This window comes from Chinchilla lanigera, unplaced genomic scaffold, assembly GCF_000276665.1.
Source record: "Chinchilla lanigera isolate Chin_1 unplaced genomic scaffold, ChiLan1.0 scaffold00119, whole genome shotgun sequence".
Taxonomy (NCBI): domain Eukaryota; kingdom Metazoa; phylum Chordata; class Mammalia; order Rodentia; family Chinchillidae; genus Chinchilla; species Chinchilla lanigera.
Window position 1 is genome coordinate 319,374 of NW_004955520.1, and position 27,566 is coordinate 346,939.

At 37.5% G+C, this 27,566-nt stretch overlaps 1 protein-coding gene across 1 annotated transcript in view; it reads left to right on the forward strand.

Annotated features, from left to right (window-relative positions):
* Enah (enabled homolog (Drosophila)) overlaps nt 1–27,566 on the forward strand; it is a 64,319-nt gene that overhangs the window by 8,892 nt on the left and 27,861 nt on the right. The window contains 2 exon segments of the mRNA XM_013507016.1: nt 17,136–17,192; nt 21,935–22,019. Coding sequence (XP_013362470.1) covers nt 17,136–17,192; nt 21,935–22,019 — 142 coding nt within the window.

Sequence of the window (27,566 nt, forward strand, 5' to 3'; positions counted from 1 at the left end):
GAGATTTCAAAAAACAAACCACATATTCTAACATTTTTGAGAAAGAACCAAATTAATGGTCTAGCTATATAGTATATCTTTCCATTTCTCTAAAAGACATTGACTTAATTTTAAGTACATTATGCAGAGAGGTATTTTTGATTTAGTTACCACATACATTTGTAAGTTTTTATAGATAATTATTATAACTACATTGTTGATCCTTATGGTAATTAGTGGAGGTAAATTTGCACAGTCTGTAAAAGGTTTAACTCATTCGAAAATAGGAAATAATTCTTCAAATCTGCTATTTAAAAAGAAAGTGATATGCATAGCCAGTAGGAGCATTATTCTGCATCTGTTCTCTTTAGCCAACATTAAGTGTATCTTTCTAGAAGGAAAAACTCAAAATATACTATGGAATAAAAGACTGCTTTTGTTTTACTTTTTTGTCTACTGGGAATAAGAATGTAGCCAAATATATATTTTCCTTGTGATTGAAATTTTTATAATGAATATTGGAATTTCATTTAATTGTTTTAATGCTAATTTGGTGCAACATATATGACCTTTTCTGTGAATTTTATTGTCAGTATGATTTACTCTCTTTAAGATTAGTTTGGGATTAATTGGATTTTAAAAGTTTATAGAAGTAAGTGTATTTTGTTCATAGTGACAGTCATATTTTCCAGTCTTCTAGATTGCCTGCCCTTACTGTGGCACATGCTTTATTGATCTTTGTAACAGTTTGTACATGGCATTAGCTTTGTTCTAGAAACAGGATCAGGGGTCCCAGAAGGTTTGTGTCCTGGCCCAAAGACTACAGCCAGACAGTGGTGTTGGTAGCGTTTGTACTCAGATCTGCCTTTAGAATCCAGTCTTTCTCCACTGTGTCTTGAGATATGATGTGAGGAAGGAGAAAATGGTGTTTTAAGATTGAGACCAGGTATGCTGGTTTGGAGCACTGGTGAAGGTGGTACTGTTAATGAGAGGTACAGAAAAGGCGGGTGAGAAGCAGCTTTAGAGGCTTCTTTAGAGGATTTGTTAATTCTCTGTGGTGAATTAACACATTTGGTTCTGGACATACTGTATTTGGAGTGCTTTGTTGATTTTGTAAAGGGCTGGGGATGTAGCTCACTACATCCCCAGGGTTTAACACCAGCACCACAAAAGCAAAGCAATAATATTCGTACAAATTTGGACCTGAAAAGGGTTTCATAGGTAATCTTGAGTGTTGCTTTTGCTTTCACTCTTAGCTCTCTTAAACCTACTAATTTTATTGAAAAGAAAGAGCTTTGAAACAAAAGAGCCTCACTGCTCCCCAGGATCAGTGAATGGCGGGCTCTTTGTGGTGTTCCCCATCCTGCTCATCTCACGCTTGCTCTTTCCAGTCTCTCGTTTATGCAGTCTGACAAGAAGGGAGTGAGTGTGCCTTGTCACTCAGACTTGGAGGACAGACCTCTCCTGAGGGTGGATGAACCTAGAGGGGACGCATAAAGGAGGTCAGGCCTTAGAAAGGCGGATTTCTTTTTTCACTATATTTCTCTGGCTTTCTGTTCAAGATCTGCATGAAGTGTTAAAAGGCTTTTGAGGGAAGTTAGTTTAGGATGAGAAAAAAAACGAAAACTTTCATTTGCTTTTTGCTGTGTATTTTCATTTTTATTTATTTGTGTGTGTGTGTGTAGTTTTAGTGAAGTCCTGATGGCTTGGTGTGGGGAGTGCTGTGGATCTAAACTAGAGGGCTTTAGCTTTGCTGCCCTCTGGTGGCAGGCTGCCTTCTAAAGCTGTTTCCATGGCTATAAAATGTAGATGGAGGTGATACTTTTGTTAGTGTGCAAGGCAAGGACATTAATCTTAAATTAGGAAACATTAGCTTTGGATACTATTGTTTTAAAAACCTGAAAATTTTGTGTGACTTATTTAGAGAAATAAAAACTGGTGGACAGACCTCAAATTTTCTCCAACCTCTTCATCGTGTTCTCTGGTAAAGATATATTTTAAGGGTTTTTTTTCATCAAAAACTGATTAATTCATCCATTATTTGAGTGTATCTGTATATAAATGGGAATTAGACACAAGTCTTGTCCTTAAGTGCCTTGTATTTTGTGGTTGTTTGAGACAGGATCTAGCTATGTAGTTTAGACTGGTCTTGAACTCACTGTGTAGCCCAGGCTGGCCTTAAATTTGCAGCAGTCCTCCTGTCTCAGCCTCCCAAGTGGTGGGATTACAGGCAGGCACCACCATGCCCAGCTCAGGATCTTGTATTCTTAAAGGGGAGATAAGACACAACCATAGCATAAAACAAGAACAACAAAATTGTATCTGAGGACATGAAATGCCATATATGTGGAAGAAGAGATGAGCAGTCAGGCAACATGGTAAAATGACAAGGCCCTTTGAGCCAGAGCTTAAAAGATGATACATGGATAAAATGTAGGCATAGGAAGTGAAGGACAGAGGATGCCAGGCTGAGAACTAGCATACAAGTACAGAAGTGTTTGTGGAGCAGAGAGTTGTTTGGCCTGATGGGATAAGTACAGAAAAATAGATCTGACCAAGAAGGACACTGGAGATTTGATGTGAGTTTTCGAGCAAAGGGGATAGTAATTAGCCAAGCAGAACTTCAGAAAGCTGGCTGTTGATTGAAAAGGCTGGAAGAATACAAAGTGAGAATGAAATTCAAACAGGTACAGGATGAAGTGAGTTCAAGCAAGAAACCAGTGTTTGTACTGCTTTTACTTTATCCCCTTTGTCATTGAAAAATAATTCTGGCTACCCATTCTCACATGTGAATAGTAAGGATCTCTGGGAACATGTTTGTTTGAACGTTATATGGTACCTAAAATTATTTTGTCTATAAGATGAAAACCAGTATTTTGAGAGAAGTAGGTGAAAAATGAAATGTAGTTCAGTAAAAGTTTGAATTTAGAGTCCAGATATTATTTAAAGGAAAAAAGTTAAATATGTTGCAATATGGCAAGGAAATGCCACTAATTTTCTTAAATCGACACTAAAGTAAAATTAGAGAACCTGTATGTCATATCCATAGTTTAGTAATCTTTCAACAGAGTTGACTTGAAGAATAACTTCAACAGAGTGATATCTGTTTCCTTTGGAGATACTGTAATTCTGTTCTGATTAAAGTAGTGATCAACTTAGTATCCACAAAACCACTAGAGTAGATAGGAGATAATTTTCAGTGTTTTGGGAAGCTAAATAAATCATGCACATCATGTACTTCAGTGACTAGCTTAAAAACCAAGCTGCTTTATCTCGGCCTGAAAATTACCAATTCATAGAGACACTTACCTTAAACTAACCAGAAGTTCTAATTAACTGCTGTTAACATTTTAGGAATTTTTGATCTTACAATTGTGCCAAATACTTTTTTTTGTGGTACCGGGGATCAAACTCAGGACCTTGCACTTGCCAGGCAGGCGCTTGTGCCACTGAGCTATATCCCCAGCCCTGTGCCAAATACTATTAAGAAAAGTTTTAATAGTCACAGTACCTAAATTGAACATGACTTTTATATATCATTGATTACTTATGAGAGAACAGAGATTAATGACAAAAACAGTTTCTTTAGACAGATTCATTCTGAACATCAGGTTCGGAGGGGTTGGTTAGAATAAGAGAATTAAGCTCTAGGGAATATGATTTAGGTGACTGATGTCTCATTTCTCCCAAGCGAGAATACTTAGGTATTTTTTTTTTTTAACCTGTGAATATATTAGAACCACATTCTCTTGTAGGATTGCTTCTTTTCTGTTTTCCTTGGCTTCCCTTTTTGGCCTCTTATGTTATGATCCCCTATAAGATTACCTGCAAGAACTGCCTTAAATTCTAGGCAAGAATTGGGACCAAAAAATGACTTTGGGTCAGCATGAGAGTTACATATCTTTCTCATTTGTTCATTTTTAGCATTATCTTCTAATATTTGTAGTAGTTAATACTTGAAGTTACTCTAATCTTAGTCATTGAAAGGAAAGTTTAACTATTTAGCTAACCTTCTTAAAGCCTGCAGATTTCTTCATCATGAGAGGGATTAATGTTTGGATTATGCTGTATTTGATGGTTCTCTATATTCTGCTTTTTTTTTTGGATCAAACCAGATACAGAATCAGGAATCTTGAAGTATAAATCCTCACTTAGGAATTCAGAAAGTGTGGCTTAGGAGTGCTCCTTTATACCTTTTTGAGGGGGTCTGAAAGATCCTCTTTCTCTTAATTAGGCTTTATCTCAGTCTCTTGTTGCTGAGAGAAATGCCCAACACTCATAATTTAAAAGAAGGAAAGGTTTATTTTGGCTCATATTTGTAGAAGTTTTGCCCATAGTCTGGTGGCTCCAAGGCAGAATAGCATGGCAGAGGGGCATACCATGTCATGGCATCTAGGAAGCAGAGAGATCAAGGGAGGAGCCAAGAAGGGAGGTAAACTCTTCAGGCTGTGCCCCTGTTGACTGTGTCTTCTGACTAGACCCCAGCTCCTAAGAGCAAGCTATAAGCTCCTGTGATCCAGTTACCTTCCAAAAGCCCCACCTGTGAGCACTGAGGCTCTTGGGGGACATCTAGACATAAACCATAACATGTGTCAACTAAAATAATATACCAGTGGATGATATAAAACAACCATATAAAACAGGATGCGAAAGGAGATAAAATAGTCCTGCTGTTGTCTGTTAAAACCAGACAACAAAGTGCTTCATATTAATCCCTTTTCTGTTACTGTAATGGAATACCTGAGGCAGGCTACTTTGTAAAGAAAAGAGATATTTAGCTCACATTTGTGGTTCAGGTCATGGCACAAACTTCTGCTTAGCTAGCACCACAGCAGCACCACAGTAATGGTTGGACATTTAGAAATACACTGCTAGACAGGAAGCCAAAGAGCAAGCAGGATGAGTCAGGCTTTCCCCTCCTATGAAGGATAACTGAGGGATCAGTTTTGGGGCTGTGACCGACCCTGTGACTGGCTGGGTTCCGTGTTTTGTTTTGTTTTGTTTTGTTTTGTTTTGTTTTGTTTTGCTTTGAGACAGGTCTCACTATGTATATGTAGTTGGGACTGGTCTCAAACTCCTGCCTCAGCCTCCCAAGTACTGGGATTACTGACAAGCACAACCATGCCTGACCAAGGTTCCAGAATCCAGCGTTGGTACACTGAAGACTAAGCTTCTGCCTCATGAGCCCTCGGGGAGCAGACTGCAGTGGGATTTGTAAAGATGTAAAACTTTTTCATCTAATCACCAGTATTTTTGTTTTAGAGAATAATTATTTTTCATAAAACGTTACTTTTTAAAAATGTAAACCACACACACAGAGGAAATGGAACCCAGGGCCTCCTATATGCTTGGCAAGGGCTCTGCCACTGAGCTACACTGCAGGCCTCCAGCCTCTAGTTCCTCAGGTAGCTGGGATGGCCCGCCACCATGCCCAGCTATAACAGCTTTTAAATCCTTTTCAAAATGAATTATTAGAAATTAAAGCTGAAATAACTTAGCTATTTAGCACAGTAAATATAATTCATGTAAAACAAGAGCCTCAGAATCTTCATTAGTTTTTAGGAGTGTAAGTGGATCCTGAGACCAAAACCTTGGAAAACTACTGCCATAACTTATGAGCTTCCTCCGCTTTGAAGATATCAATATGTAATACAACCACCATTGTTAATTCCCTACCACTTTGTTTGTAACTCTGTATTGTCTGTATTGTGCTTGTGATACGTTGTAAAATGTTGTATGTCTGTTAATGTTTCCCTCTTTATCTTTAAAATAAAAAAAATAAAAATAAAAATAAAAAATAAAAAACTTATGAGCTTCCTGATGACTAAGAACAGAATTTTATATGTAATCTTTTTATGTTTTCCAGACAGCCTAGCAAGACATTAAAAATTGTCTGTTGGATAGGAATTGAATGCTCCTTATTTTCTAACCCTTTGATGTAGGTGGACATGCATTGCTTAGCCTACAACTGAAAAACCTTTGCTCCTTCTTGTCCTTTTCTCTTTCTGTATTTTTTTTCTCCCCCTGAAGAGGACATGATGAAGGGGCTAGCATTTTAAAATGGGATTTTGCGGGTGGACAGCACTGGTGTGCATTTGGGGCATTGTCATACTTGTGTGTACAAGTGGGTTTGCAGTTGCTATCTCTCCACCACTCACCCTCTTGCTATCTCAGCACTCCCTCTTAGGAGCCCTGGCTCTCTACTTTCTAGTTATTCAGTATGTTAGTGACTTTCTTGTTTGTGATTTTCTCCTTCTTCTTTTACTGCTGCTTTTTTTTTTTTTTTTTTTTTTTTTTTTTTTTGAGGTAGTACAGATTGAACCCACGGCCTTTGCACGGAGCCCCAGACCTTTTAACTTTGAGACAGGGTCTTGCTAAGCCTCTAAATTGCCCAGGCTGGGCTTGAACCTTGTGATCTTCCTGCCTCCACCTCCAAGAGTGCTAGGATTCAGATGTGTATCACCACAGCCAGCTTGTTTCTTGAATTTTTCACAATTACGTTATTTATAATTACATATTCCTGTAATTGTTATTTACACCACTACAATAAACATTTTAAGATAGTTTCTTTCATGACTTTTAAGTCCCTGATCACCAGCTGTTTGGGAAAGCTGCATTAACTTGATCGTTAATCAAGTTTGAGTTTTAATGAGCCCAGCTTTAGTCTTAGAATTGGATTAAAGAGGTCTTATCCTGCTCCAAAATGAAATGGCAAAACGGCTGAAAGAAGCAGGTACTGTTTTTGTGATAAACCTGAATTTCCTAATCCTAAGAAAGTTATTTTAGGCTGAAGTCTGTGGACACAGGGACTCCTCTTTGCAGTCTTGTTTCTGTGTTGGCCTGGCTTGGACTCCTTGTGATGGCTGTCTGGTGCAAGCCCACCTGGTGACCCTTACTGTTCAGACCTCTTTCACAGCAAGCTCTATACTCAAGAACAGCTTGCAGGGCCTGCTGATGTCTCCCCCTTACTTGCATGCTCTCCTGCACAAGTATAGTAATTTGCATACAGTTGCTTTACCTATATTGGTAAATTGTAGCAGTTGTTGCTCATGAGTTAGATTGGAATTTTGCTGGATGTTAAATAGTCTGAAAGTCTGATGTTTCTGTGTGAGATGTTTTCATCTTTGTATGCAAAGATAAAGGGAGCCTTTAACTGAATAGCATCTGTCTTCTGCCCACTGAATAGAAGCAAATTGTAGGAATCACTTCTAATCGCAACACACAATAGTAACCAGACTGGTTCTACAGTTTTTACAGATTAATTTTGAACGTTTTCATGTCAGTGTGTGTTGGGATGTGTTGGTGTGGTGGTCTGTTGTCAGTATGTCAGTGTGGTGGTTTGTGGTGGTGTGTGCCAGGGTGTGTTGGGGTGTTGGTTTGTATTGGTATGCTACCAGGTTGCCCACATCCAGTGAAGAGCATGCCCCCATGCACATAGGTGTGTTACCTCTGAATTAATATTGGGCGTGACTTTTTATAATCTAAACAAGATAGAAAAATTCTAGCCAATCTTCAGAAGATAATATTAAGTAGTGGATCTTGTGAAGTTAGTATTTTATGTAAAAATATTATGACATTATTTCATTAATCCATGAAATATTCCTAAGAAGTAGATGGTCTCATAATCTAAAAGAAGAGCTATGGTGAACTGAATTATTTATATTCCTGCTAAGGTACTATGTTATATAATATGAGAGAAGCATAAATAAAGAGTTTGAAACTGTCAGCCTTCGGGGCTATTTCTGATATAGAGAAGATGTGACATGGTCGGGAATGTTCTAAAGGCTGTGTAAGAGTCACAAATGGCAGGCAGTGGTCATGAGGAACTGTAGTAAGTAAATAGAACATACTATCCATATAAAGGTTCCAAAACTAAATCTCATAAGCTTTACCTGCTATTTCTCTGGTATTCTTGTTGTTCGTTTGTTTGTCCAGACAGGGTCTCCCTATCTGGTTCAGGCTGGCCTTGACCTCACTATGTAGCCCAGGCTGGCCTTGAACTCACAGCAATCATCCTACCTCAGCTTCCCAAATGCTAAGATTATAGGCCTGCACTTCTATGCCTGGTTTATTTTTTGTTTTTTGAGGTGGGTTTTGCTTTGTGGTTCAGGCTGGCTTTGAACTTATTATGTAACCCAGAGTGGCCTCAAACTTGCAGTGATTCTCCTGCATCAGCCTCCCTAGTGCTGGGATTACAGGGGTGCACCACCATTTCCAGCTCTGTGAGTACTTTTAATTTCTGAGATGGTTCATATGGGAAAACTTAAGGGATATTTTGCTATGATGGTGCCATTCATGAGAAAGAAATGTTTATTAAGGAGTCTTATTTGCAAATACCATCCTGATATTTCCTGTGGTAATATGTTAAACACAGAACTGATTTTTTAAAACTGATCCTCCAACTTGAAACTTTCTCAAACCTTAGAGTCATAGCCCCCCATTTGAAGATGTTGCCTGGAGGAGTGGCTCAAACATCAAGGAAGTGGATCTCCGAGTCTCTTTTCTGCAGGTTGTCTTGGAGCCAACTGTGCACTACAAGGAAGAAGGCAGAGTGGGTTTGTGGGCACCCGAGTGCCCTGCATCATGGAAACACTGCCCTGGGCCCTCACCTCCTCTATCTGCTTGCAGTACTTGTACTTAGGGGATATATCTTTAACTTTATGGTTTTTTAAAAACACTTTAAAATATTTTCTCGGTTATATAAATAAATTTGGCCAATCTAAAGTTAGTGGTAATGTCAATATAGTGGTGCTCGTTTGTATGTAAAAATCAAATTATTTGAAGTGTCTCTTGCATCAGGCCATAAAACACATGTTTTAAAAATGTAACCTGTAGTCCTATTAATCTAGACTAAGCTGTGATATGTAATAGCTTTAAAGTGTATTTAATGCAGTAATAGCCTTGTTTTGTGTAAGTAGTTGTGTGAAACTCTGTAGTTTTATTAAGATAGAATTATTTCAAAATTTCACGTCCCTGACAAGATAAAGGTTTTCAGGACTTTGGTATTTCTACATTGTTAATTAGCCCAGCAGTGATTTCTTTGCCAAAATTTACCCTTTAATTCACTGAAGTATGAGTTCATATCACTATTATTTAAAACACTCTCCAAGTATTTCTTGTGGATTTCATCTTCCTATGCACACTGATTATATAGTCCCTGTAGCTGCCTCACTCAATCTTGACTTGCTCTGACAAGCTCAGTCGCAGGCCGTTGCCCAGGCTGTGCTTGGGCCTTCTGTGGGCACCCAGCCTCTGCAAACACCACCCTGTGCCTACCTTCCTGGGGCTGGGATGAGGCCTGGGGTGCAGCCAGCTTCCCTGCTTCTTAATTCGGAAAGCATCTTCCTTGCTTTAACAAACATTTAACGCTTACAGAATCCCAACCTTCCATCCATTAAAAACTTCAAATTTAGATTTTCTGGGTTATTTATATTATCACTCACAGGTTTTATAAGAACCCACACACTTTTACCCACATAAAGATTGTTTTAAGAAAAGTTTATTTCCCAGATTTTTGTTTAAGCTTTTTCTAATCTTGCATATTTCTCCATATTCTTTGTTTTAAAGTCACATACAGATTCATTCCTTCTCGTATTTATACTCTTGCCCCCTCCATCTGCATTAGGTAGGTGGATTGATACATAGGTGCCTGGAATGCAGCTGGCACGTGGCGTATCTCCAGCAAGTTCTCATTTGAAGTCGTACCAGTTGTGTAACACAGCTTTAACAGATGTATTGATTACCTTGTGTGTGCCAAATGCTCTGATGGTTGCTCATAGTAGGAGAGTAAAAATGGCACATATGTTACCTTCCTCAAGTCTAGAGAGCAGACAACTGACTACAGTGATGGGATCACTCAGCAACTACATGATATGTGGGGGAGACCTTAGGCTCTGCCAGTTGCTGTGGAGCTTTATGCTATATCTTCTTCCGAGGTCTTGCTAACCGCGCCCCCCCCCCCCAGTGTTCCCATGCTTTATTTTGTTTTTAAATAAGAAATGCAGTGCTGCTGCTTTTGTATCTTTTTTGGCCCCTGTGATACTGGTTCACAAACCAGTACCTAGCCCATGCTAAGCAAGCACTGTACCACTGAGTTGCATCCCCCAGCCTTATATCTTAAGGCAGATAATCAAAGGCTAAGACTTAATGTGGAAAATGTCTTACAAAGAAAAAAAATAATAAAAGCTTATACATTGAACTAAACTACTAAAAATATTGCTGAAGTGTTGTATTGAGCAACATTTATTGATTTTTAAGAATAGGAACATGGCACTCCTAATTAAAATTTCTCTCAGTTTTTACAGTTTGGCAGTATAGGTAATAACTTTATCGTATTCATTTCTTTGAAATACTTATGATTCATCTAAACAACATCGTTTTAAGGGAGCATGTCAATTTATGATGTACTAATTATAAGAAAATGTGTTTTTTTTAAAAAATAGTGAAAGATACATATTCTTAAAGATTACATTACATCTCACAGGTTAACAATGTTCAGTTCGGGGCTGGGAGTATGCCTCCATGAGAATCCTTTACCTAAAGTGTGCCAGGCCTTTATTTTGTCCCTAGCCCTAGTGGGGAAAAATGTAAAAAATGAGGGTCAGTTAGTAGTTTTTTACAAATGTCCTTTCTAATACCTCATACCAAATTAACTTTATATTTAATTTTTAAACAAATTTCATGCACACTAAGTGCAATTTATTTTTAAAGACATATTTAACAAAACTATTCTTGCAATAAAATTTTACATATTTTTAAATTTCAAAAGTAAATGTGGGCCTCTTTGTCATTTATATATTAGCTACCCTGTGTTATTTTAGAAAGAGACTGCTTCTTGGTAAGCAAGCTCTTGCAGTGTTGTGAATTATTATGCAGAGAGAAGAGCAAAGGAAAAGGAGACAGTCGGTCTTGTTTTGCTCACACAGACCTGCCTTTTGACAAGCCCTCCTGAATGGATGTATATTCAGTCGTGACCTGAGGTGCCTTTGTTTTCATTGCTGCTGGGAAGTGGCCTGTTGGAGAGGACCTGCCATTTGCCTTGTTCACACCAGCTGCTCCTCTTCTGGGAGGGTGTCCCCTGGCCTGGGACCGAATTGCTCCCAGGCAGGTGGGGTCACTTCGGTGTTATTGGTTAACTTGATTAACTTGTTTGTAACTTCACTGCGTCTATGTGAAATTCTCTTGTCAGTTCTGGCATGGCTTGTGTTATTCCAATTAAATAAGTTCTTTGTTGTTGTTGTTCGCAATGTTGTGTGGTATTTACAGAAAATTTAAGCAGGACAGAAAGTCATAAAGAGCATTAAAAACAGAGCTGGAATGTAGCTCAGGGGTAGAACACTTGCTTAGCATGTGCACTGGGTTTAATCCAAATAAAAACAAAAACAAAATATCTATAGTTCTACTATCCTGAATAATCAGTCAGTTTTAATGTTTTGTTTAGTGGAAAAGGGGTTGACATTGAGGTATGCTTCAACTCTGTGTTCTTAGATGCTGAATACATGTGCAGCTGGCACTTTTGTTCTTTTCTTCAACAGTTTCATTTAAGTATACCTATTTAAAGTGTACTCTTCAATGGTTTTTGTGCATTCACCAACTTGTACAACCATTACCAGAATTTTAGAATGTTTTCACCACACCAAAGGGAACGCTCACACTGTGCAACTGTCACCCCATCTTTTCCCACCTCCAAAGTTCCTCTGTCCTTCCCTATCATCTAACAACCTCCCGTCTTCTATCTGTCCATAAAGATTTGCCTCTTCTGGACATTCATTATAAATGGAATCATTCAGTATATGGTCTTTGGTAACTGGCTTCTTCCATTTCCATAGTATTTTCAAGATTCGTACGTCTTATAACATTTATCACATATGACATTTTGAAAAGTAAATCTTATCACAAGACATATATTCATACATCTAGGCATGTTTTGATAATTGGCTCTTGTTTTAAAGTTGAGTGAATTTGTGTATAGTGAAGCTAATGACTGAACCTTAAGGTTTTTTTTTTTTTAAATAAAGAGATTAAAGTCAAACCAAAAAAGCATTCCTAAGAGTCTTTGTTTTAAAAACTCAACATTTTAAGACTTGACAAATTTTGGAAGGCAAGGCTGCATAGCAATTTTCTATGCCAAACTGAATGTGAATAGAAATGCATGCTTGACCAAATCTGGACTCTGAGGTATATTCTCTTTAGTCCCCAGGCTCAGTTTTCATGCCTAGAATTTCCCTATCTCCATGGCCATCATTTTTACCAACACAGAAGAGTGTTAGAGTATTAGAAACTTTATATTTTTCTTGATTCTCTTAATTCTTTTTTTCTCATACAAAAGTAGGAAAAAGCAGGTATCATCTTTGAGAGTCTTTGGTGTATACTTTTAGAATGAAGCCCTTTTCTTGGTTAAATAAGCTTTGACTCTTTACATATGGATGGGGATGTGAAATTGTGTTTCCTTGTAATGGTGTGAGGCTGATAGTAAAACAAATCAAAATGAATTCTCTTCTTGCCCAAATACAAGATTAGACCTTTTTGCTTGATTTTACTGTTGTGCTAAAACGTTTCTCCTGTCTTTAGACAAACTCACATTTCTTAGAAAATTTGATACTGTCTGATTTTATGTTTATGCTTAACTCCTTTCACATCCTTTGACATGGCTGATAGGAAGAAAGCTGCACACTAAAACATGAAGTAGGAAGTAACTCTTAGTAGAGGAGTGGTCTGGGGCTTGATAGTAACTCTGATTTGAGTGTTGACTGTCAAAAAATTCTCATTGATGCAAAAGGAAGCTTACCATTATCCAAGAGAAAAATAGTAGAAGGCCTGGGAGGTGCTCAGACAGTCCTCTGGAGGGATTGTGCAGCTGTCTGTGGCATGGAGTGCTGGAGTACAGAGTGACTCCGTGACCAGAACAGGACGGGCAGTGGTCATATCTTGGGGAAGAGGTGCATCCTCTGGTATTTATCAATGGAAACAATTGAGAAGCCTTTCTCAGGGGCACAATATGATCTGGTTGAGTTATTAAAGGATTGCTGGCTGCTGTGGGGAAGCGGACAGATAGCAAGGTTAGAACGGTGAGTTTCGTTAAGCGATACTGTTGTCATTGTCTAGGCTGATCTCTCATCCCCTGTGAGCTGTCCGCTAGTATATATTTTTCATACATATATCCAAAGACTTTGCCTGTTAATGTAGTGTATACATTAAAAAATAGAAAATAAAAGCATTAGGAAAAAAATTAACAAATAGAAATACTACTGTTTTGTACCCTTCCCCAGTGTATGTTTAACTTAACATTGAGCACTTCTAAACAATAGGCCATTTAACAAAAATGATGGCAAAGGAGATAGAAGACAGAAAGTAGGAGGTTGCACTGACAGGATTTGGAAATTTTAGTGAGAGTGAAAAAGAAGGAAGTGGGGAGGGGCCCTATATTTCTGGTTGGTGTAACTATGTGGGTTAGAGTGTGGTTAGAGTGAACGGATAATCTGTAGTAAACTAATTGTGTTTGTTAGAGTAGCAGTGTACCAGAATGAACGTGCACTGGATAGTGCCTAGAGTATCAAGGCAGGTGTGTTGTGGTGAAGGAAGGGTCTGAGCTGTGCATAAAGAAGAGCAAGCAAAGAAATACACATGGAGACAGATGGTGTTGCCTGGTGGCCAGATGGGTAAATTCAGGCCCTTTACCTTCTGGTTGAGTCTTGAGGTTTCTTTAGCTGGAAGCAGAGTCATTGATTCTACAACTAAAAATAAATGGCTAACAAAACACTTTATGGACTGAGGAGTATGAAGATTGTTGCCAGCACAGCCAAATGAATGATCAGCAATTTATCAGCTAGTGGCTGACATCATCAGATTTGCTTAGAGGAGAATACAGTGCATTTGAGGTTGTAAGTTGGGGGAGGATTTCCAGAAACACAGGAGAGGAAAAGACTGGACATAAACAGTTTTGCCTAAGATTGTGGTGAAAAAATGAGAGAAGCTCTAAATGATAATATTTTTTTTGTGTGTGAGTATAGTTGCATGGCACTCCATTTCCTGAGCTATATGCAAAGGTTTCTTATATTAAAATTTGAACTAGTGCTTGTGAAAATGTTTCAAGATGCAGTTTTAAAATGCTCGCTGCTTTGCTTGAAATGTACTGTTCATGATTGTCATGTCTTCTGGCACAGTGCCCTACCTTAGGGCACCCACTTGTTTTCTTTGTGCTTTTTATAATACAGGTAGCTGTACCACTGTAGTACCTGCCTCCCTTAGGTAGCATAGAGCAAACACAGACCCTTTGCTTTTATTCCTTGTCAGTCCTTTGGAAACACCACAGGCCTCACGGGTAGTCTGCCAGCACAGATGCTGATGTTGGGCTCACTCAAGCACTCAGTAGACCAGCTGTCTAGAGAGTGCAAATCAGTTCCAAACCAGTCTTGAAGCAAATATTAATTCATTTAATCCTCAGTGAAAATGCTGCAATGGGAATATCACCATTACAAATTGCCTTGAAACTAACTGCTAGAAATAGAAACCTCTACTGTGAAAAGTGTGAATGCAGCTGAGGTGATGGTGCAAACCCATAGTCCTAGCACTCTGGCAGGCTGAGGCAGGAGGATCAAAAGGTTGATCCCAGCCTAGGCTATTTAGGTAATGAGTCTCTCTTGCAAAATATAAAAAGGGCTGGAGATACAGTTCAGGAAAAAGGCCCTGGGTTCAATTCCCAGTACCACCAAAACAAACAAAAAACAAAAAAAGCATGAATGCTGAGAGTCTGCATAGTAATTTTATACAGTAATGGAGACTAAGCCTAACAGCCTGTTATTTTGCACTGCTAATATCTGACCCAAGACTTTTGTTTTCTGCTCTGATAAAACATCTGATAGTATAAAGTACTGAGGGCTGGGATAAAGCCAGAGGGCCATTCCACACACTGCTATGGACAGGAAGGAACATTCATGACTTGAAGGCCAGAGTAGTTGATGGGTAAGTCTTTTTTTCTCCAGAATGTTGTTATAGGTCTTTTTGTTTACATTTTTCATACATTTTAACCTCTGAGTTTATGTTTTTATTTGCAGCTCACCCTAATTGCTGTCAGCCCTAATCAATAATAGGGCTATTTTAAAAAGTGGGATATCCTTTCATAGGTAGAATAAAAGTAGATGGAACATCAGTGCAAGTCATCCAACTATGCTGAAATGATATTCTTGGACTTAACCTGGGTGGTGAATCTTCTTTCTTGTCTTCTCCCTTCTCCCTCAACTGAGTGAAGAGTTAATAGGGTCAGTATTAAGCAAGAAATGATATCAGCTTGTGCATATGACAGCATGTATAATTTAGGGTTTCAGGAAATTTGGACTGCAGTAAAATTTTAGCAACCTTATCAGAATATAGATCAGTATTTTACTTAATAGTATAAAGTAAAAGTGGAAAGACATCTAGTGCAACAATGTTTCTTAGTAGTTTAAATTGTGAGAAAGATTGAGAGTTCTTGGTTGGAACTGTTTTGTCCTAGTAATAATTCTGACAATTGTCAGATGATGGTTTGCTAAAACTATTGGTAATGGAATGTGGCAATTTCTTTCTGTCAGACACAAGATACATTGTAGGTTTTTCTTGTAAGTTTTTCTTTTTCCTGATTGTCCTTATGTGTTTTTCCTTTAAAATATGGACTAAAGGACCTAGAAGGTAGAACTGGCAAATTAGTTACGTTTTTTTATTTAATAAAAAGTTTATTTTATGGAAGTAGCTGTTTATAAACCTCAGTAAGACAAAAAAGCAGTTAAACTTAAAATGTAATCATTGAATTTTTGTAACTTATTTATCTTCTTTGGGATAATCTCATTAGTTTGTTAAATATTTTATATATATGCCTGTGGTCTTTGTATGTCTTAGGTCATTACTATAAATATTGTGCATGCAACTTTAGTACTAATAGGTTGGGTGGCTGGATGTACTTAGCAAAGGTGACATTTATCAGTCTTATTTTATGTTGGCAAATATCTCCAGTATGTAATATTTTAAAACTTAATTTAATTATGTTGTCTATTTCGAAACTGATGAAAAAATTCTCTTGATTATTTGACTTACATACCATTATTGTGTATGTATTCTTTAAATACAAATTGGCTTGGTTTTTTCTATGGAAACATTTTAGTTAGCTAACAGGAGTTATATTATTTAAAGAACTTAGGTTCAGGGAAATATAAAATGCTGTCTTGTTTGCCTTTCTGTGATCTGTTTTAAACAGTAGATTTGTAAGCTATTAACTGCTTTGTTAATATCAATGGAAAAAAGAAAGTCTCCCCCTGCTGAAAATAATTTCTTTAGGATTTTATAGAAAATTTTTATTATTTATTGGTGGAAATTTTTGGATGTCATAATACAAGAAAACATTTTATTTTTATCACCTTGATTTCAGAGAAGCCCTTTCTCTTTATAAGTTATTACCTTCTCTTTGATTTTTCCCTCCTAAAAAGAATTTACTTCATTGACACTTCAGGTCAATTTTAATGTAAATAGCCAAAAGGTGGTCACACATTCTTAATAATATTTTTTCAAATATGTGTCCATGCTGAGAAAAAAACCAGTAAAATGTGGCTTGTTAAAATAACAATGAGTAGTTATTTTCAAAGTGCAAAGCAAACAAAAATACTTTATATCAGTGAATGTACAACTCTTTAATTGCAGCAGATGGTTTATAATGGCTTGTTTTCCCCAACTGACGGAAATGAGTTAATCTCATGTTGAGCTAGCCTTATTTCCCCTAAATTTTATTCAGATGCAATTCTCCTAAGTGGAATTGTAGGCCTAATGAAATTTACTCTAATGGCCGTAGATCTTTACTTCCTATACTTCATCTTTATTAACTTTTTAAAAATGTAATCCTAAAATCAGATTGCATTCTTTGATTGTGCCACTCAGGAAATAATTAGGCTATAGACCATCATTTGATCTATGGCTTATCCTAGATCCACAAATAAGATTACGTATAAATTATTTCTACAAGTTATGTTAAAGAGGATGCGTTCTTATTAAATTACAGAGCTTCCAGGATGAGGATCTAGATAGGACGTATGTATAGACACATTTTGAGCCTTTCAAAGCACCTGTTAGTTAATGTGAAGTTCTTCAGATGGCCCACTGTCCTTGAAGCTTCTAACACCAAGGTGTCTTTGCAGCCCAGAGCCAGGTTACTGCTACCCAGGACAGCACTAATTTGCGATGTATTTTCTGTGGTAAGCAACATTATGTTTACATTACTTTTTCAAGCTGTGGTACATACTACTTGCGCATTTCCATACTTTTTGTTTCCTTAGGCCATAGTCTGGTCTGTGGTATCTGGGATGTAGAGCAAGCTGCTGTTTTTATGTTGTGATATTTGTTGTGGTTCATGTAGGTGATTTGGTCAGCTTTTGAGTTGGCGTATTAATGAGGATTTAGTCTTAAAACTGTTTTTGTCTACTTCTTCCAATAGAAATGAGACATAATTTTATTTGTTCAATTTTGTTTTTAACTATTTTTGTTGGGAGCAAACTTTAAATTTAGAATTCAAGGAAAAAATTTATGTCCATTTTAAATATGATGTGAAGAATGTATATATGCCTTATTTGAAAGAAGTTTTTGCTGAAGTTGAATTAGTTTTAGCTATGCAACTGTAAGAGAAAGATGTAAACTTACTACTTGCCTTAATAGGTTGATATCTGGGTAACAGGCTCCTTTATTTAGTAGGTTAGGTGTCTGTTGGTTAGGAGTAAGCTTAGGCTTTTGGAGTGCTTTCCTTCACTTGCTTTCTTATACATATATGCACATGTATGTACTGCCTGCAGGGACACACTAGGCTTGTCACTTAGTCACTCAGCTTAGAGTGAATAGATACATATTCTTATCCTTATGTGAGGAGATACATATATCCTTATCTGAATTCCTTTTATACCTATTTGATTCTGAAATTTCCTGTTTTAAAAACCCGGGTTCTAAAAAAGTCAATTATTTGAGTTTTTTCTTTTTTTATTCATATGTACTTTTGACGCATGTATACCTTGACTGGCCACATTATCTTCTGGAAGAGATAAAGATATAAATGACAAAGTGAGTCAGCTGTGTAGGGTGCCACATGACTCAGAACTTTTTAATGTGGTTTAATATCAGTAATGTAATATTATTGATATTGTTTCTTTAATTTTTAAATTACTGGTACAGGCAAAAAAAAAAAAGTTACAAATTTTTAAAAAGAAAAGAAAATCCTAATGTATTTCTTTACTCACCTAAAGTGATTGGATTTGCCCCAGGTGACACAGTTAATAGCAGTGAACCAATTACATGACTTTTTATAAATTCCCCTTCCTTCCTAGATTCCATAGTTAAATATTCCAGAATAAGTGATTAATTAGTAGTCTTATTTCTGAAGTTTCTGCCTACTAGGCCATCTTTTGAAGTAGCCTCAAGTGATTATTGATATTTGTGTTAGTAGGATTCTGTTTAGCTGATTTTGAAAAGACTGTAACTTTCTCCTTAAAAATTTGAGGGCCACATGCAGAATAAATAACTCCTGGGAAAAAGATTGATTTGACCCCCGAAAGATGATACTTTTAAAGTTTATGAAATAAAAGCTTTAAAAAGCAGATTTTTTTCTTCCCCCATTGTTACCTTTAATTGTACACAAACAATATAATTGCCACTTTGTTAAATTTAAATTTGATTGAATTGTGAATAATAACACCTATTTGTCTTTTAGTCCTGTTTTAAAATATTCTGTCATTAAGTGCGAAACTAGATTTGTGAAAATTTAAATAAGGACAGTAAGTGAAATGGGCTTTAACCAAAACTCAGTATCGAAGGCAAGATTGAAATGGCCACTCCTAATTTAGAGGTTCTAATTGGAGTTCCATTATTTATAGTATACTGTGTCAATGACATTGCCATATTTTTTTTTATTAGAAACAAAAATTCACACACTTTTCTACGTATTCTCCTTCAGCTAGGACAAATTAAAGTCAAACTTTGTTTTTGGCTCTACTAATCAAACATGGAGAGAGTGACCCTAACGTATCAGCAGCTGTGTAGTGGAACAAGGCAGGGTCACTGATGTAACCACCACATGATGTTCATAAAATATCGTCATTTACCCCCTAAGATGGTTATGAAATTAGCCATTTATATGTTATGAGCACAGATAGCCATGCAGGAACATAAGCTATGTGGAGTCATAGTTACAGAGCACAAAGTGTAGTGGTAGCTGACAGCCTTGCCTAATCTTAGCTGCTGCTTCACATTTCTGGTTATAGCCTTTGGTATTCCTTACCAATTTTATCACCTGTTAGTCTGTTAGCGGCAGGGAAAAAGGTAATTGTGTACCTGTAGTTCATAATTTACCTGAGACTTTTATTTAATACAGCACATTTGTGCTCATTTTTAAGGGAACATAAATTTCACCGGGCTAATTTTTGCAACTTGACAAAATTGATGAAGAAAAAAACAAAAAGTCAGATTAAATATCAGTGTGAGAAAATGACAAGGGGAGAGATTCCTTTCCTCTTCTCCATTTATAGAATGAAAAGACAGATGGCCCATTATCACAAAGAACCATTTAGCAAAGAATTTTAAAAGTTGTTCCTGGACTGGGATTCTCCCCATTTTAAAAGGATCTTCTTTAAATGTTTTTTCCCATACCATATGCATGAATAAACTATAGTAAATAATTTTTATAACTAATGATATTAGCCACAAAATATTACCCACATTTAAAAGCCTTTCTAAACAGATGTATTGAGTAAACTTTTAACAAGCTGAACATTCAGAACATGCTTTGTAAATTGCTGAAAGATTTTTTCATTCATTTTATTGCATATCAAATTTGTGCTTTTTAAAAAAATCTGTTCAATGAAGTCAGTAGGATTGAGTTGAAATTTTGACATTTTTTCTTAAATTTATATATTTGAGTTAAAACTTAGATTTCAGTTAAAGATTTCAGTTAGTGAAATTACGAAGATTACTGTTGAAACAGAATGCATATTTTAGATGTGAACAAAATAGCTACAAGCATTAAACAAGTCTATAACTCACTGACATTCAGCTTTATCATTATTTATACAGCCTGATGTTTTCACTTAAATTCTCTTTTTGTTTGTTTGTTTTTTTGTTTATTCTTCTGGTACCAGGAATCGAACCCATGACCTTGCGCTTGCCAGGCAGGCACTGTGCCGCTGAGCTAAATCCCCAGCCCCTTCACTTAAATTCTCAAATATTGTTTTTTAAAAAAAATAGTTAAATCATAATGGTTCTGTAGATTGCCTGTGCCAGATGTTTGTATTGTAATAATTTTAAATGAACTGTGGATGTACTTTGTAAAGTACATTCTTGCAAAATTTTATACTTTCTCAAATTTACCCTCCCCCATTGTATATACCTGACCTTCTACCAGAAGGTGGTATCTATTTCTATAAAATATTATGGCCCAATATGGTACGTCATTATGTTAATTTGCCCGGGAAAGTATTTTAGTATGTTTACTAGGCAATAATTATATATTTTTATTTATATAAACATTTATGTGTTTATTTAATTTTGATTTAAAGAATTTTGATTTTTTTGTTTTGTTAATGATTACATGGGATTAAATATTTTTATATTTTATTTGGTTCTCAGAGTCTTAGGAAATCTAATGAAACATGTCACTGTAATTGTGTAATTTGTCATTCAAGGGCAAATTAAATGATTAATCTAAAAATATTATAAACAGTGAAGGAAAAAGTAGGTAAGTTTAGATAAAATTATCTCTGTTTATCTACTCCTGGGATACACCAGAAGTGTATTACATCCTGATGAACTTTTGTTTCTTATAATGAAGCCTACTCTACTAGTATAAAGTAGATCATTTATGCTCTTAGCCCATAGATTACAATAATTTGCTTTACACACAGAAGGTTTTATTTACTTATTTTTTAATATTAGTTGTCTACAAAAATCTTTCAGAATTTCTGCTTAGCACATTTAGTGGCACACTAGAGATAAGAAAAATATATAGTATATCATCTCTCATTTATTCCTCTCCAAGAACAGGAGATAACTGTTTCTTTACTCTCTCATTTACTGGATTAGATTTCAAGATTGTTCTAGTTTTATATTAGGCTCAGCATTTTTATCTCATTAAATTTTAATATGCAGTGACATGAAGATGTCCTATCACTTAGTGGCATCCTAAGATACTAAAAATGGATCTGCATTGTGCATGGTGTGTGGGAATGGATGGTCATTAATTCTCATGGCAGAATCATGTTGGTGTGAATGTAGGTGGTTTTTTGGTTTCTTTCCCCTTACACCAAGTGAAAAGTTAAGAGTATCTTTTGTTACATTAAAAAATTCAGATAAGCAGGTTAATTTAGTATGTGGAAATGTAGCAAATGTTTTGTTTCCACCAATACTGGAAATTTCAGGTCATTAAGCAAAAATGGCAGCTAATTTGGGCAAATTTGATAAATGCATTAGCCTACTTCAGTCTAGTAATAAGGTTCTCATGCTCTCTCTCTCTCCTGTTTTTCACTTCCAGTGTTCTATTTAGGTGAGTTTTTGAATTCTGATTTTTCATTTAAGTTCTCCTTCTCCACTTCATGAGCAGTTGCCCCAAAGAGAATGTCTCATTGTCTTAGAAAATGTCAAACCTAGGTGCCTATTCAGATGCTCATTGAATACTTGTTTTACTCAAGCTCTTCATATATAAATGTTTATTTTTTTCCTTATTGTTGATGTTTTCCATTTGTTTCAAGTGGAAATGATCTCCATCTTCTTGGAGATGATGACAGCATTATGTTGCAGTCTTTCATTTGCTCTGTGTTATATAAAGCTTATATTTTATTTTGCTAGACAAAGAGAAGATACATTTGTAAATATGTGATGGTTTTATGTTACTGTCATGATTTTTAGCTCCTCTATCAAGTTACATATATAGGTAATATTCACCTGTAATGTTTTCCCTTTGTAGGCCCAACATTGCCTAGACAAAATTCACAACTACCTGCTCAAATTCAAAATGGCCCATCCCAAGAAGACTTGGAAATTCAGAGAAGGTAAATTTTCAAGTTACTTTTTGTACTCTGTCTTTGTATTTCAGAAGACCAAACTCTGACCCCACTAATACTGAGAGTAGATTATCAGCTCTTTGAAAGTCACAGCTTTTATGTTAGTAAGCTTTGAAACCATCATTACTGAGTAGATACATGTTACAGTGGACACAGACATTATAAAATTTCATACCTACTTTTTTGTAAAAAACATACAGTACATTTAAAATATTTTAAATATACTTTTTTTTTTTTTTTTGGTTTTTCTCCGGTACCGGGAACCGAACTCATGACCTTGCGCTTGCCAGGCAGGTGCTTTTGCCGCTGAGCTAAATCCCCAGCCCCTATTTTAAATATACTTAACAGCATACAAAATGTCTTTACCCTTCAGTAAGTCTTCTTTGTGTAATAGTCTGTGGGCAGTATAGATTGCACATGACCAACCAGAAAGTTGAAAAATTAATAGTTCTATAATATATTGATCTTGAGATACTGTGGTAAATTTCAGTAGAATACAAAACTATCCTGCTTATAACTAAATGCTGGTGAATCAAGGTCATTATTTCCATGTAGCCTGGAAATACACTTGAAATTATAATGCAGCCTCACGTAGAGATAGATTTTTCTGAGTTAGTGAAGAGTTTGAATTGTAAAGCTACTTTGTGTCAAGATTATTTTCTAAAATTCTGGTATATTCATTAACTAAAATTGAACTAGTCAGTCTGTGTGTCCCATTTTCAAACAATTTTATAGATGTTGATGTTGCTTTTTATCACTGTTAGATCGCCTCCATTTGTTTGGAGGGTTGATCACTATTGTTTGATGGACCATTCTTATATGGGATTTTCCATGAGGAACATTTGTTCCACAGCACACAAGCATTTCTTACTGTGGCTTTTGGTTGGTATTTCACATTTCAAAGATTTTTCATTTTCTCTGTGTTGGTTTAATGTTTGTGTTCTATTCCTGTGGTTGGCTGAGAATTCTGGAGGATAGCTACTTAGCTCTTGAAGTTCCCCTAAGATCTTCCGGAGTGAATTTTGCTTTTGCCGTAGAGCCTACATATATTGGTATACTCAGTCATGGCACTTTGGAAATAGCTTCCAAATTTAGTGAAAATCCACCCTTTTGAATGATGCTATAACAGATATAAATAAAATTCTCTCTGTAGAAATAAGCTTAAAGGATATAGTAATTTCAGTTCTGAGAGTTTTAAAAATACCAGAATAATTCCAAGAGTGAGGAGTACAGTGAAATAGAGAAATAATGAATAACAAATGACGGACCGTACTATCGTTGAGAATAACACATGTGTAAGTAATAAGGAAGAACCAGGAGAGAGTGCAGACAAAATAGAAGAATCTCTGGTTACCATGTGGCCCAGAAAGTAGCTCCTGCAATCTTGCCAAAGATTAGAACCTCAAGGGTAGAAGCAGGAGCCATCCCAGGGTGTGCTGGCTTGGTAAGGTCAGAGGGTGGGCCACTGCATAGGGAACAGACTAGTTAGAAATGAGTGTCAAGTGCAGTTCTCATAGTCATTATGGAAACCCCATGCCTGGTACTAATTGTTTCTCTTGTCATTGTGCTTGCCTAGAAGTGCTCCTTTGGATTTGGTTTTTCTGTTTATATGCACATAGATCTATAGGGTTTGAAAGTAGTTTCCTTAAAATCAAGGTTGTTAGTTTCACTACTCATTTGTTTAGTTGAAGACTTTATCCAGCATTTTGAAAAGTAAAATTTAAATTTCCAAAACATTGGTTTGATTTTTAAATGATTTTCTGTCCATAATCATGCACTAGATTCTTTCTTTAGATGACTCTTCTGTAAGATACCAATCAATTTCTTTCCTCTCCTTTTCCATTCCTTTTCTTTGCGCTCTACCCATTTCTTTTTAGTCTAACAAGACCTACCTTGTCTTCACAAGTCTGCTAGCCATGGTGCTTTTATCACAGACTGATTCCTGGTTTACATTTCTTGACTCGCATTTGCCCTCCTGTGTCTTCTTTGGTACTCTAGTCTCTTCTCAGTGCTGATTCATCTTCCTTTCTGTCCTTTCCTGGACTGATTTTTTTCACACGTCTTTAGGTATTTGCTTTTTCTTTCTGCGTACAGCATACTCTATGCAAAATTGAGGTTGGAGTTGGTGTATTAGTCCATCTTTCATTACTGTGATAGGATTCCTGAAGAAGATTGCTTTCTTAAGAGAGGAGAGTTAATCAGCTCCCAGCTTTGGAGGTTTAGGGCCTGGTGCTGGCATTGGCTCAGCTCTAGGTCAGTGCTTTTGTCTGGGATCTATCATCCATTCCCAGAGGACACATCTAGTAGGCCAAAGGAACCTCCCATTAGGCCCATCTCTCAAAGATCGACACTGTCTGCCGGCACTGCTACCTGCAAGCCTATGCCTCTAAATCATGACCACTTAGAGGGCACAGACTCTGTCCAACCAGAGCAGTTGAATGTTGTAGTTCTCTGTTAGCACTATTGTGTCTGCTAATGCCTTTCAAACCTACAGCCCAGCTTTGAGCCTTCAATTGCTGTCCATGCTCACAAATCCAAATATCCTTAGTGGCCCATGTCATGGCTCTGCTGTGCAGTGATTCTCTGTATCTGTTGGTCCATGAAGGCAGATGGGTGAGCTCTCCTGAGGGACCACACAGGTGACCTTGAAGGCCCACACCTCCCTTCCTATAGCAAGCTGTCTTCTGTGGGTATGCCATTCCATTCACTGGACCAGGGAGTGAGGGGAGCCTGGTAACCAGGTGTCCTATAGACCATGAGTTTGTGACTCATCTTGATTCCTGCCCTCTCTCCTTGCTCTTTTCTTTGGTCGGGTGAGGTCTTCCAGGCTGCTCCTCCCATGCACACTTACAGCTGCACTCCATGACCCCAGTGCCTCCATGGCTCAGTCCAGTTACACTCAGGCACTGCTAAATGCTTATGACATGTGGGACAGGCAGTAGGAGTGGTCTGTCATCTTCATCATCACTGCACACAGTGGTATGGCAGATGATAAGTGCTGTAGGGAAAAAAAGTAATGCAACTGTGTGCTACAGAAGGGCATGGAGAAGTGCTGGATATAGATCTTACTGGGTTGAAAGAAAAGAAGGACTTAGCCAAGCAGGTACCTGTGGAAGCAGAGGGAATGGTCAGTGCAGTGGCAGAAGGTATCATGTGAGCAAGAGGTCCATAGAGGCTGGAGCCAAGCAAGACTAAAAAGGAGGAGTGCAGGAGATGAGGTCCAAGGTGGGGCCAGACTAGACAGGGATCTGATGCTACTGAGAGCATCAGAGCATTCTGAGCAGAGGAGTGATGTGACTTACACATTAATGGAATCAGTCCACAGATGACAGAGGTAGGGGCCGCACTGTGAAAGTAACTGGACAGGAAGGTAGCTAAGAGGCTAGTAACAGGTGGGAAAATTCAGCGCCCACCCCCGTCCTGCTGGACCCTTGGGGGGCAGGTATGACAAGAAGGGGGGTTAAGGTTTCAGGCTGAGCTGGGGGGAGCAGTCTATGAGGGTATCAGAGACAAATGCTAGGGGTGTGGGGTTGAGGTGTTCACCTGGCATCCAAGCAGAGCTGTGGAGTAGATGCACCACTCTGCCTAGAGAAGGCTAGGAAGGAAGACAGGGCATGTTGCTCCTTTCGGTCCTTTCTGTCCTCCAGAAGTGGGGTGATAAATTCACTGTACTAATGATAGCCCTCCTTCAGCTCTGCTTTGTCACAGGTGCATTTGTACACATTCTGTGGTTCTGGAATTGCAGTAGAATTTTGGAGTGGAAGGTATTTCAGCTATTCTTTCTGCCAACCTGAGGGAGAGCCTTACCACACTCCAGCTTTGCCTTCTCTGGCCCCTTGTCACAGCCGGGCGCTTAGGAGCATGCCTGTGGTGGTATCTGGCATCCCTTGTAACTGCCTCCCTCTAGACTGTGTTCATCTTACCCTGTGCTGGTATGTGTAGCATTGGCCTCTGCCATGCCCACCTCATACTTCCTGTGTAGTCCTTTTCTGTACTCTTCTCCACCCACACTAATACCTGTCTTTTCTGAATTCCTGTAACTTAATCAGACACTTACATTTTCTTCTAAAAACAAAAAACAAAACAAAATAAAAAGCAGGTACAAGTGGTGATGAATTTAGTAGGTCAGGAAAAGCGTAAATCTAAGCAGACACAAAAGGAGAGGAGGCGCGAGTTACTGTGGCGCCCAGCAATAATGAGCCATCTCATGGTGCTTTATGGCTGGTTAGGTCTGCAGTTCTTTCCTCCGCCACACCGAGAGAGGCAAGCAGGCACTTTCACACGGGCTGGGCAGAGTTCCTCTAACCACTGCTATTCAGTGAAAGTGTGAGCAAGCACCTGTGGTTTCAAAATCTTGTAGGGGCCACATTCTTAAAAATTCAAGGGAAACAAGTACAATAAATTCTCACAATACATTTAACTCTATATATGAAATATTTTAATAGGTCATCAATTAAAACTTTTAGAGATATTTTACATTGTATGTGTTAGGCATGGATTTTGATGCATGGAGCACATCTTACTTCCTCCAGGGTGTGTTAGGAAAGCTCCCTTGCAGCCTCAGGATGGTGGCTACATATCTGAAAGCACAGCACAGCAAACGAGGGATTGGCATCCTGCAGCTCACAGGCACGTTGGTCCTGCCAAGAGCCCCCCCAACCCCAGAGATTTTCAGGCACTCCGAAAGTTCCATAACCTGAGGATAGACCTCCTAAACCCATAGGCCCCACAGGACAGGTCCATTACACGAGAACAGACCCCATATGCCAGGGACCTGAGGACAGACTGGCCAATAGAAAGCATGTGCAATAGAAAGACTGTGCAACCATGTGTTACAGCAGCCATTGATATTTTCCTACTAATCTGTCCATAACTCTGTAATGTTTGTATTGTTCCTATGCTATTTCATAAATGGATGTATGTTTATTATTATGTTTCCTACAATAGCCATTGAGAATAAGTAATGATTATTCAATTGGTCACTCACGTATAGCTCTATTTATTTCCTTTAGAAGCCACTTTGAAGATACCAAAGTATAGTACAACAACTATTGATAATCTCATACCTCATTTGTCTGTAACTCACTATTATTTGTCTATTTGTTTTCCTGAGAAACTATCTTATAGATAACAATATGTGAAACCATTGATAATTTCTTACCACTCTGTCTGTAATTTGGTAAGCCCCTCCTATTACTATGTTATCTTTCTTTTACTCTTTAAAGTAAAAAAAAGAAGAAGAAAGACTGCAAAAAACTGATACAAAGCAGGGAGCAGATGAATGCCTGTAAATAAATGGGTGAATGTGTTTCATTAACAAAAATTGGTAGTCAATTTTAAAGAACCTTTCAGAGAATAAGAAAATACACTAAAATTTTTAAAAAGAAATTAGACTGGGAAGGAGAAAAGGGAAGGAGGAGGGGGAAGAAGAAAGGAAGGGAAGAAGGAAATTTCCCTGATAATCATAAAACTTGCATGTATGGTATGTGAAAGAAAATAAAGACTAGAATAGGTGGTACAACATCCACTAAGAGT